Below are 11,702 nucleotides of genomic sequence, written 5' to 3'. Positions count from 1 at the left end.
TGACGTTTCTGAAGAATTTTAACAGTTTTCTTGTATCTACGAACGCCAGAATGCATAAAATTGACCTAAACATCTCCTTTTCCTATTCTGAGTCGATTCTGCATGCTTTAAGTGTGTTTGGTGGCTCAGAACCATCAAAAAACGTTGAAATATAGTTCAAATTCAATAAAAATCGACAAAAATACAGTTTCTAGCTAAAATTTGATGGTTTCGTTGCACTTTCCGAGCCCGTAGGGTATCTGATTGGCTTAAAAGTATAAGAAAACACTTCAAAAGTGACGTTTCTGAAGAATTTTAACAGTTTTCTTGTATCTACGAACGCCAGAATGCATAAAATTGACCTAAACGTCTCCTTTTCCTATTCTGAGTCGATTCTGCATGCTTTAAGTGTGTTTGGTGGCTCAGAACCATCAAAAAACGTTGAAATATAGTTCAAATTCAATAAAAATCGACAAAAATACAGTTTCTAGCTAAAATTTGATGGTTTCGTTGCACTTTCCGAGCCCGTAGGGTATCTGATTGGCTTAAAAGTACAAGAAAACACTTCAAAAGTGACGTTTCTGAAGAATTTTAACAGTTTTCTTGTATCTACGAACGCCAGAATGCATAAAATTGACCTAAACGTCTCCTTTTCCTATTCTGAGTCGATTCTGCATGCTTTAAGTGTGTTTGGTGGCTCAGAACCATCAAAAAACGTTGAAATATAGTTCAAATTCAATAAAAATCGACAAAAATACAGTTTCTAGCTAAAATTTGATGGTTTCGTTGCACTTTCCGAGCCCGTAGGGTATCTGATTGGCTTAAAAGTACAAGAAAACACTTCAAAAGTGACGTTTCTGAAGAATTTTAACAGTTTTCTTGTATCTACGAACGCCAGAATGCATAAAATTGACCTAAACGTCTCCTTTTCCTATTCTGAGTCGATTCTGCATGCTTTAAGTGTGTTTGGTGGCTCAGAACCATCAAAAAACGTTGAAATATAGTTCAAATTCAATAAAAATCGACAAAAATACAGTTTCTAGCTAAAATTTGATGGTTTCGTTGCACTTTCCGAGCCCGTAGGGTATCTGATTGGCTTAAAAGTACAAGAAAACACTTCAAAAGTGACGTTTCTGAAGAATTTTAACAGTTTTCTTGTATCTACGAACGCCAGAATGCATAAAATTGACCTAAACGTCTCCTTTTCCTATTCTGAGTCGATTCTGCATGCTTTAAGTGTGTTTGGTGGCTCAGAACCATCAAAAAACGTTGAAATATAGTTCAAATTCAATAAAAATCGACAAAAATACAGTTTCTAGCTAAAATTTGATGGTTTCGTTGCACTTTCCGAGCCCGTAGGGTATCTGATTGGCTTAAAAGTACAAGAAAACACTTCAAAAGTGACGTTTCTGAAGAATTTTAACAGTTTTCTTGTATCTACGAACGCCAGAATGCATAAAATTGACCTAAACGTCTCCTTTTCCTATTCTGAGTCGATTCTGCATGCTTTAAGTGTGTTTGGTGGCTCAGAACCATCAAAAAACGTTGAAATATAGTTCAAATTCAATAAAAATCGACAAAAATACAGTTTCTAGCTAAAATTTGATGGTTTCGTTGCACTTTCCGAGCCCGTAGGGTATCTGATTGGCTTAAAAGTACAAGAAAACACTTCAAAAGTGACGTTTCTGAAGAATTTTAACAGTTTTCTTGTATCTACGAACGCCAGAATGCATAAAATTGACCTAAACGTCTCCTTTTCCTATTCTGAGTCGATTCTGCATGCTTTAAGTGTGTTTGGTGGCTCAGAACCATCAAAAAACGTTGAAATATAGTTCAAATTCAATAAAAATCGACAAAAATACAGTTTCTAGCTAAAATTTGATGGTTTCGTTGCACTTTCCGAGCCCGTAGGGTATCTGATTGGCTTAAAAGTACAAGAAAACACTTCAAAAGTGACGTTTCTGAAGAATTTTAACAGTTTTCTTGTATCTACGAACGCCAGAATGCATAAAATTGACCTAAACGTCTCCTTTTCCTATTCTGAGTCGATTCTGCATGCTTTAAGTGTGTTTGGTGGCTCAGAACCATCAAAAAACGTTGAAATATAGTTCAAATTCAATAAAAATCGACAAAAATACAGTTTCTAGCTAAAATTTGATGGTTTCGTTGCACTTTCCGAGCCCGTAGGGTATCTGATTGGCTTAAAAGTACAAGAAAACACTTCAAAAGTGACGTTTCTGAAGAATTTTAACCGTTTTCTTGTATCTACGAACGCCAGAATGCATAAAATTGACCTAAACATCTCCTTTTCCTATTCTGAGTCGATTCTGCATGCTTTAAGTGTGTTTGGTGGCTCAGAACCATCAAAAAACGTTGAAATATAGTTCAAATTCAATAAAAATCGACAAAAATACAGTTTCTAGCTAAAATTTGATGGTTTCGTTGCACTTTCCGAGCCCGTAGGGTATCTGATTGGCTTAAAAGTACAAGAAAACACTTCAAAAGTGACGTTTCTGAAGAATTTTAACAGTTTTCTTGTATCTACGAACGCCAGAATGCATAAAATTGACCTAAACGTCTCCTTTTCCTATTCTGAGTCGATTCTGCATGCTTTAAGTGTGTTTGGTGGCTCAGAACCATCAAAAAACGTTGAAATATAGTTCAAATTCAATAAAAATCGACAAAAATACAGTTTCTAGCTAAAATTTGATGGTTTCGTTGCACTTTCCGAGCCCGTAGGGTATCTGATTGGCTTAAAAGTACAAGAAAACACTTCAAAAGTGACGTTTCTGAAGAATTTTAACAGTTTTCTTGTATCTACGAACGCCAGAATGCATAAAATTGACCTAAACGTCTCCTTTTCCTATTCTGAGTCGATTCTGCATGCTTTAAGTGTGTTTGGTGGCTCAGAACCATCAAAAAACGTTGAAATATAGTTCAAATTCAATAAAAATCGACAAAAATACAGTTTCTAACTAAGATTTGATGGTTTCGTTGCACTTTCCGAGCCCGTAGGGTATCTGATTGGCTTAAAAGTACAAGAAAACACTTCAAAAGTGACGTTTCTGAAGAATTTTAACAGTTTTCTTGTATCTACGAACGCCAGAATGCATAAAATTGACCTAAACGTCTCCTTTTCCTATTCTGAGTCGATTCTGCATGCTTTAAGTGTGTTTGGTGGCTCAGAACCATCAAAAAACGTTGAAATATAGTTCAAATTCAATAAAAATCGACAAAAATACAGTTTCTAGCTAAAATTTGATGGTTTCGTTGCACTTTCCGAGCCCGTTGGGTATCTGATTGGCTTAAAAGTACAGGAAAACACTTCAAAAGTGACGTTTCTGAAGAATTTTAACAGTTTTCTTGTATCTACGAACGCCAGAATGCATAAAATTGACCTAAACGTCTCCTTTTCCTATTCTGAGTCGATTCTGCATGCTTTAAGTGTGTTTGGTGGCTCAGAACCATCAAAAAACGTTGAAATATAGTTCAAATTCAATAAAAATCGACAAAAATACAGTTTCTAGCTAAAATTTGATGGTTTCGTTGCACTTTCCGAGCCCGTAGGGTATCTGATTGGCTTAAAAGTACAAGAAAACACTTCAAAAGTGACGTTTCTGAAGAATTTTAACAGTTTTCTTGTATCTACGAACGCCAGAATGCATAAAATTGACCTAAACGTCTCCTTTTCCTATTCTGAGTCGATTCTGCATGCTTTAAGTGTGTTTGGTGGCTCAGAACCATCAAAAAACGTTGAAATATAGTTCAAATTCAATAAAAATCGACAAAAATACAGTTTCTAGCTAAAATTTGATGGTTTCGTTGCACTTTCCGAGCCCGTAGGGTATCTGATTGGCTTAAAAGTACAAGAAAACACTTCAAAAGTGACGTTTCTGAAGAATTTTAACAGTTTCCTTGTATCTACGAACGCCAGAATGCATAAAATTGACCTAAACGTCTCCTTTTCCTATTCTGAGTCGATTCTGCATGCTTTAAGTGTGTTTGGTGGCTCAGAACCATCAAAAAACGTTGAAATATAGTTCAAATTCAATAAAAATCGACAAAAATACAGTTTCTAGCTAAAATTTGATGGTTTCGTTGCACTTTCCGAGCCCGTAGGGTATCTGATTGGCTTAAAAGTACAAGAAAACACTTCAAAAGTGACGTTTCTGAAGAATTTTAACAGTTTTCTTGTATCTACGAACGCCAGAATGCATAAAATTGACCTAAACGTCTCCTTTTCCTATTCTGAGTCGATTCTGCATGCTTTAAGTGTGTTTGGTGGCGCAGAACCATCAAAAAACATTGAAATATAGTTCAAATTCAATAAAAATCGACAAAAATACAGTTTCTAGCTAAAATTTGATGGTTTCGTTGCACTTTCCGAGCCCGTAGGGTATCTGATTGGCTTAAAAGTACAAGAAAACACTTCAAAAGTGACGTTTCTGAAGAATTTTAACAGTTTTCTTGTATCTACGAACGCCAGAATGCATAAAATTGACCTAAACGTCTCCTTTTCCTATTCTGAGTCGATTCTGCATGCTTTAAGTGTGTTTGGTGGCTCAGAACCATCAAAAAACGTTGAAATATAGTTCAAATTCAATAAAAATCGACAAAAATACAGTTTCTAGCTAAAATTTGATGGTTTCGTTGCACTTTCCGAGCCCGTAGGGTATCTGATTGGCTTAAAAGTACAAGAAAACACTTCAAAAGTGACGTTTCTGAAGAATTTTAACAGTTTTCTTGTATCTACGAACGCCAGAATGCATAAAATTGACCTAAACGTCTCCTTTTCCTATTCTGAGTCGATTCTGCATGCTTTAAGTGTGTTTGGTGGCTCAGAACCATCAAAAAACGTTGAAATATAGTTCAAATTCAATAAAAATCGACAAAAATACAGTTTCTAGCTAAAATTTGATGGTTTCGTTGCACTTTCCGAGCCCGTAGGGTATCTGATTGGCTTAAAAGTACAAGAAAACACTTCAAAAGTGACGTTTCTGAAGAATTTTAACAGTTTTCTTGTATCTACGAACGCCAGAATGCATAAAATTGACCTAAACGTCTCCTTTTCCTATTCTGAGTCGATTCTGCATGCTTTAAGTGTGTTTGGTGGCTCAGAACCATCAAAAAACGTTGAAATATAGTTCAAATTCAATAAAAATCGACAAAAATACAGTTTCTAGCTAAAATTTGATGGTTTCGTTGCACTTTCCGAGCCCGTAGGGTATCTGATTGGCTTAAAAGTACAAGAAAACATTTCAAAAGTGACGTTTCTGAAGAATTTTAACAGTTTTCTTGTATCTACGAACGCCAGAATGCATAAAATTGACCTAAATGTGGTGCGCATAGGTAAACCAATTCAAAACAAACCAAGATTACTGAAAGTTAGATTTAATAATATAGAAACCGTTCGTTTGGTTCTGCGTAAGAAGTCTGCATTAAAAACATCTCGGTTTCCTAATGTTATAATTCGTGATGATAAGACTCCTAGACAACTAAACCATTTGAAACAACTACGCATGGAATTGAATAACAGAAACAACAGTGGGGAAAACCTTACAATAAAATACATCCATAACGTTCCTCAGATTGTTCCAGTAGCACAAACTGCTAAAGGATGTACCACGAATTTAAACTAAATCAGCCCAATGGTAATAAAAATTTACGTGTCTACTATCAAAACGTGCGAGGACTAAGGACTAAGACGAATCAGGTTTTCTCTGCTACAAGTGATAATGAATACGATGTGCTGGCATTTACAGAGACATGGTTAAATTCTAATATTCATAGTTCTGAACTTTTTTCACATTGCATGCTTGTTTTCCGATCAGATCGAAATTTCATTGAAACTGGAAAAACACGTGGTGGAGGTGTTTTGTTAGCAATAAATAACAAACTTAATAGCATATTATTAGATACATCAGCGGCAGTAAAAGACACGCCATTTATAGACATCATAGGTTGTAAAATAATTTTTAACAATGTCAGGTGTCATGTTTTTTGCGTGTACATTCCTCCAAAAACAAATGTTAATAGTTACGAAATTTTTTTCGATAATTTCAGCCAATTGTGTTCTCAGCTAGAAAATATTTTAATTGTGGGAGATTTTAATTGTTCTGATTTTGAAACAACGGCATCTACTACACATTGTTCTTATTATACTAACTTCGTTAACTTTATTAATTTACAGCAACTTAATACAGTTAGAAATACTCAAAATGTCATGTTAGATTTAGTCTTAAGTAATATGTTAAAATGTGATGTTTATAGAGATACAAATCCCATAGTGCAAGAGGATTTACATCATCCATCTGTTGGAATCTCGATTTCATTCAGAAAAGAACACTTCAATAATTTCCCTTCGTCCAATATTTCTAGGTCATATAACTTCCACAAAGCTAATTTTAACCTACTTTACTCTCGTCTGTCTGATTGTGACTGGTCTTTTCTAAATGAATTTACTGACGTTAACCTAGCATGTAAGGCATTTTATGAGAAAGTATACTCCATATTTGATGTATGTGTACCAAGGTTTACGGGGAAGAAGCATAAATTTCCGAGCTGGTATACACCTGAATTGAGACGGAATATTGCTCTCAAAAACAAATATCGCAAAATATTTAAAAAATTCAAACATCCTAATGACCAAATTAAATTTAATACAATACGCCGACTTGTTAAATCACAAATAACCCGCGATTTTGGAAAATATACTGACGATGTTAGTGACAGATTACGTAATGAACCTCAATATTTTTGGCAATATGTACGCATGAGAAAAAGACAAACTAGAATTCCTGGGATACTCACCTACAATAATGAAAATTTAAGCAATCCATTAGACATTGTTGAAGGATTTGCATCTTATTTTCAAAGTGTATACATAAGTGACGACAAAAGTGTTCAAGTAAAAGAAGACAGTATCTCTGACAGCAATAATTTAATATATCCCCTAATAAATATAGACTATATTACAATTACAGACGTTGAAAAAGCACTAACACAAATAAAACCAAAGGTATCTTCAGGTTTGGACCAAATTCCCTGTTTTGTTGTAAAAGACTGTAAGGCGGTGTTTGCTGGTCCGCTAACGTATATTTTCAAATTATCGTTACGAACTTGTACTTTTCCAGATGAATGGAAACTTGTTAAAATAAGTCCTATTTTGAAATCTGGAGACAACACATGTATAAAAAACTATAGACCTATATCACTGATGTCTGTTTTTTCGAAGGTTTTTGAAATTGTTTTACATAATATGTTATTTCCTTTGTTAAAGTCCATAATAGTAAGCAACCAACATGGCTTTTATCCAGGACGCTCAACGTTGACCAACTTATCGTGTTTTAGTCAATATGTTGCAGATAAATTAGACACACGCCATCAAGTTGATTGTGTATACTTAGATATAAGCAAGGCCTTTGATAGGATACTTCACTCTAGACTAATTTCCAAGCTCTCTTATTATGGTTTCAGTGAAAACATCATCAAATTTTTTGAATCATATTTATTTAATAGACAACAAGTTGTATGTTACAATGGTTTCAACTCCAAGCTTTTTCATCAACCAACTGGTGTACCCCAAGGTTCGGTATTAGGTCCCTTGCTCTTCCTTCTATATGTGAATGACATAACGAATCATATCGGTAATAAAACTTTATCATACGCTGACGACATCAAAATATTTAGCACAATTGATTCTATAAACGATTGTTTAACGTTACAAAGAGATTTGTTAAATATCGCGGAACGTTGTAATGCTAATGGTCTAGAACTTAACCTGCGTAAATGTAAGATAGTGTCTTATTCCCGTAAGAAAAGTAAGTTTTTGTATGACTACTCCATATCTGATCATATTATAGAGAGAGCAGATTCGGTGAAAGACTTGGGAGTTCAATTTGATAAATGTTTAACATTTATTGATCATATAGAAACAATCACCCAAAGCAGTTTCAAAACACTAGGATTTATAGTAAGAACGTGTGCATGTTTCAATAATGCTGATGCAATTAAAACACTATTTCAAGCCTTTATTAGAACTAAATTAGAATATTGCTCATTAATATGGTCCACGAATTACGCAAATCAAAGTATCAGTTTAGAAAAGGTTCAACGGCGGTGTCTTAAATATTATTATCATATATAATTATTATTATCATATAAGCTCCACAGGTCGCAACCCAATTACGAAGCTTAAACCAAGAAATACCAAAAAAAAAAAAAAACATAAATAAATTATTCATTTAAACAGAGAGTAAAAAAAAAAAAAAAATATGTAGTAAACTGCTGAAAAATTTAATGTTTTAACCAGTAGAAAACCAATCTCATTCTCAAGAAGATGATCAGACACCACTACCAATATCAATGCCGTTTTTGTTTAAAAAATAATTTGTTAGATGCTTTCTAAGTACTTGGCCACTGACCACGTGAATATCAATATTTACATCGGCATTGAACTTATCAAAATACATTTGCATCATATATATAGGCGAGAACTTCAAAATATTCGTCCTTGATTTTTTTATATAAAAGATGCTTTTGTCTCGCAAACTACGTGGTCGAGCCCAATAACACACTTGTTCAAGTAAACTTGGAGCATCCAATCTGTTGTTTACTAGGGAATGTAAAAACATTACTAAGTTTATAATTCTTCGGCACTCTAAACTTAATATGGAAAATCTACTCAACAATAATTTTTGAGGAATGTTTCTTATGGGATATATGCCATCAATCCGAAACACCAGATATTTCAAGAACCGTCTCTGAACTTTTTCGATAGATTCAGTTAAATACTTAAATGATGGATTCCACACAACACTAGCATATTCAAGCTTCGATCTTACAAATGCATAATATAAATTAATGAATGTACTTGAGTTACGAAAACACTTAGTATTACGGACCACAAACCCCAAACTTTTGTAAGCCGCTGATACCACCAATTCAACATGTTTGACAAAATTTAGCTGGCTGTCCAAAGTGACTCCTAAATCTTTAATGTATTCAGGTCGATTTATTACATGACCGCAAATAGTGTAACAATGAATCATTGCATTTTTAATTTTTGTGAAAGACATCACTTTGGATTTAGCAGGATTTAAAAATAATCGATTATTTATACACCATAGTACAATTCTATCCAAAACTTCCTGTAATTTGATAGAATCGGCAATATTTCCGATTTTTGAAAAAACCTTTACGTCATCAGCATATACTAAGCAGTTGTCTCCGATAATTTTAGTGATATCATCGACGAACAATGCAAAAAGCAGCGGCCCCAAAACCGAGCCTTGAGGAACACCAGAGCTCTGCCAAACATTGGTCGATCTGTATCCAAAATAGTCAACAAACTGATATCTGTCTTGTAAATAAGAGGTAAACATTTTTAACAATTTTGGAGAAAACCCATATAATTTCTCCAACTTCAAGATTAGCAAGTCATGATCCAGCTTGTCGAACGCTTTATTGAAATCTAAGAAAATCACATCCATTTGTCCCCTGCCATCCAACACACCTCGTATATTTTGCGTTAACGTGACCAAATTAGTGACTGTGGACCTTCCACTTCTAAATCCATGCTGACTGAATGATATTTTATTTTTAATATACTGATTTAACCGGGAATGGACGACAATTTCAAAAACTTTGGCAAAATTACTAAGAAGAGAGATCGGCCTATAGTTACTCACATTAGATTTATCCCCTCCCTTAAAAACTGGGACCACCTTAGATAGTTTCCAAATCTTAGGAACATGACCAAAATTTAAAATCAAATTGAAAATAACACCTAGTGGCTTCGCCAACACACAAGCACAATCTTTCAACAAGAACGACGGCACATCATCCGGGCCCGATGTAAATTTGGATTTTAAGGATTTAAGAGCCATCTGCACTTCATCAATCGAAATATGAGTAAAATCAAACAATATGGAGTCGATGATATTTTCATTGCTGATGCAAGCAGGTGCAGATCTTGAATTCACAAAGTTAATATATGTATAATGTAAAATTTGGTAGATTCCCCAGCAGAGGATTTGATCAAGCAAAGCTATTAATTCACAATAATATGTCAACATTGGAAAATCGTCGGAAAATATCTGCTGTTAAATTCCTATTTAAAATTTTACATGGGAATGTTGACTGTGCTGAACTGTTATCTCACATTATATTTTTTGTTCCAAGAATTCAGTCAAGATATCATAATATGTTCTTATGTCCAAGAGCCAAAACCAATGTTTTAATAAACTCCCCTGCGTACAAAATGATGAAATTAGCGAATGAGTTAGACGAATCATGTGACATTGTCCAGTGTAACTACACTGAATTAATAAATTGTGCGAAATCAATATTTAAATAAGAATAAGGTCTGGTATAAAATGTGAAGTAGTAAACACGGCTGAATTTATTTAATTTATTTGATTTATTTAATTATTTAATTATTATTATTTTTTCTTTTTATTATTTATTATTAGTTTATTCATCCAGATTTGTAGTTCACCGAAGTCTTGTGCGGCGAGCAATTGAAATGTGAAATCTGAATTACGTCTAAGTTATATATTTGTATTATTTTTTTTATTTTCTAAGTTAATTTTAAGTTTAGTCTACATATCGTTATGCTTACATGTCATTTAATTTATTTATTTTGTCCTATAATTGGATATTATTCTGTTGGGCAAATATATCATTATTATTATTATTATTATTATTATTATTACTAAACGTCTCCTTTTCCTATTCTGAGTCGATTCTGCATGCTTTAAGTGTGTTTGGTGGCTCAGAACCATCAAAAAACGTTGAAATATAGTTCAAATTCAATAAAAATCGACAAAAATACAGTTTCTAGCTAAAATTTGATGGTTTCGTTGCACTTTCCGAGCCCGTAGGGTATCTGATTGGCTTAAAAGTACAAGAAAACACTTCAAAAGTGACGTTTCTGAAGAATTTTAACAGTTTTCTTGTATCTACGAACGCCAGAATGCATAAAATTGACCTAAACGTCTCCTTTTCCTATTCTGAGTCGATTCTGTATGCTTTAAGTGTGTTTGGTGGCTCAGAACCATCAAAAAACGTTGAAATATAGTTCAAATTCAATAAAAATCGACAAAAATACAGTTTCTAGCTAAAATTTGATGGTTTCGTTGCACTTTCCGAGCCCGTAGGGTATCTGATTGGCTTAAAAGTACAAGAAAACACTTCAAAAGTGACGTTTCTGAAGAATTTTAACAGTTTTCTTGTATCTACGAACGCCAGAATGCATAAAATTGACCTAAACGTCTCCTTTTCCTATTCTGAGTCGATTCTGCATGCTTTAAGTGTGTTTGGTGGCTCAGAACCATCAAAAAACGTTGAAATATAGTTCAAATTCAATAAAAATCGACAAAAATACAGTTTCTAGCTAAAATTTGATGGTTTCGTTGCACTTTCCGAGCCCGTAGGGTATCTGATTGGCTTAAAAGTACAAGAAAACACTTCAAAAGTGACGTTTCTGAAGAATTTTAACAGTTTTCTTGTATCTACGAACGCCAGAATGCATAAAATTGACCTAAACGTCTCCTTTTCCTATTCTGAGTCGATTCTGCATGCTTTAAGTGTGTTTGGTGGCTCAGAACCATCAAAAAACGTTGAAATATAGTTCAAATTCAATAAAAATCGACAAAAATACAGTTTCTAGCTAAAATTTGATGGTTTCGTTGCACTTTCCGAGCCCGTAGGGTATCTGATTG

The 11,702-nt window shown here is 33.9% G+C and overlaps 1 protein-coding gene across 1 annotated transcript; it reads left to right on the top strand.

Moving 5' to 3' along the window:
- The first annotated feature begins 7,517 nt into the window (after positions 1 to 7,517).
- Positions 7,518 to 8,125, top strand: LOC135120968 (uncharacterized). The gene is made up of 3 exons (XM_064045288.1): positions 7,518 to 7,570; positions 7,669 to 7,799; positions 7,842 to 8,125. Exons 1-3 carry the CDS (start codon positions 7,518 to 7,520, stop codon positions 8,123 to 8,125), a joined length of 468 nt encoding a protein of 155 aa, XP_063901358.1.
- Positions 8,126 to 11,702: the final 3,577 nt, after the last annotated feature.

The sequence above is a fragment of the Zophobas morio genome, unplaced genomic scaffold, assembly GCF_036711695.1.
Source record: "Zophobas morio isolate AGI-343-1 ecotype UQ-CSIRO unplaced genomic scaffold, CSIRO_AGI_Zmor_V1 ptg000462l, whole genome shotgun sequence".
NCBI classification, from domain to species: domain Eukaryota; kingdom Metazoa; phylum Arthropoda; class Insecta; order Coleoptera; family Tenebrionidae; genus Zophobas; species Zophobas morio.
This window is presented reverse-complemented; position numbering and strand designations above follow the sequence as displayed.

Excerpts from the sequence above, each read along its gene's own strand:
- LOC135120968 (XM_064045288.1), top strand. The coding sequence starts at position 7,518 with ATGGTTTCAACTCCAAGCTTTTTCATCAACCAACTGGTGTACCCCAAG. Across the intron at positions 7,571-7,668 it reads CTGGTGTACCCCAAGGTTCG|CACAATTGATTCTATAAACG; the intron begins GTATTAGGTCCC and ends CAAAATATTTAG. Across the intron at positions 7,800-7,841 it reads GTCTTATTCCCGTAAGAAAA|AGAGAGCAGATTCGGTGAAA; the intron begins GTAAGTTTTTGT and ends ATCATATTATAG.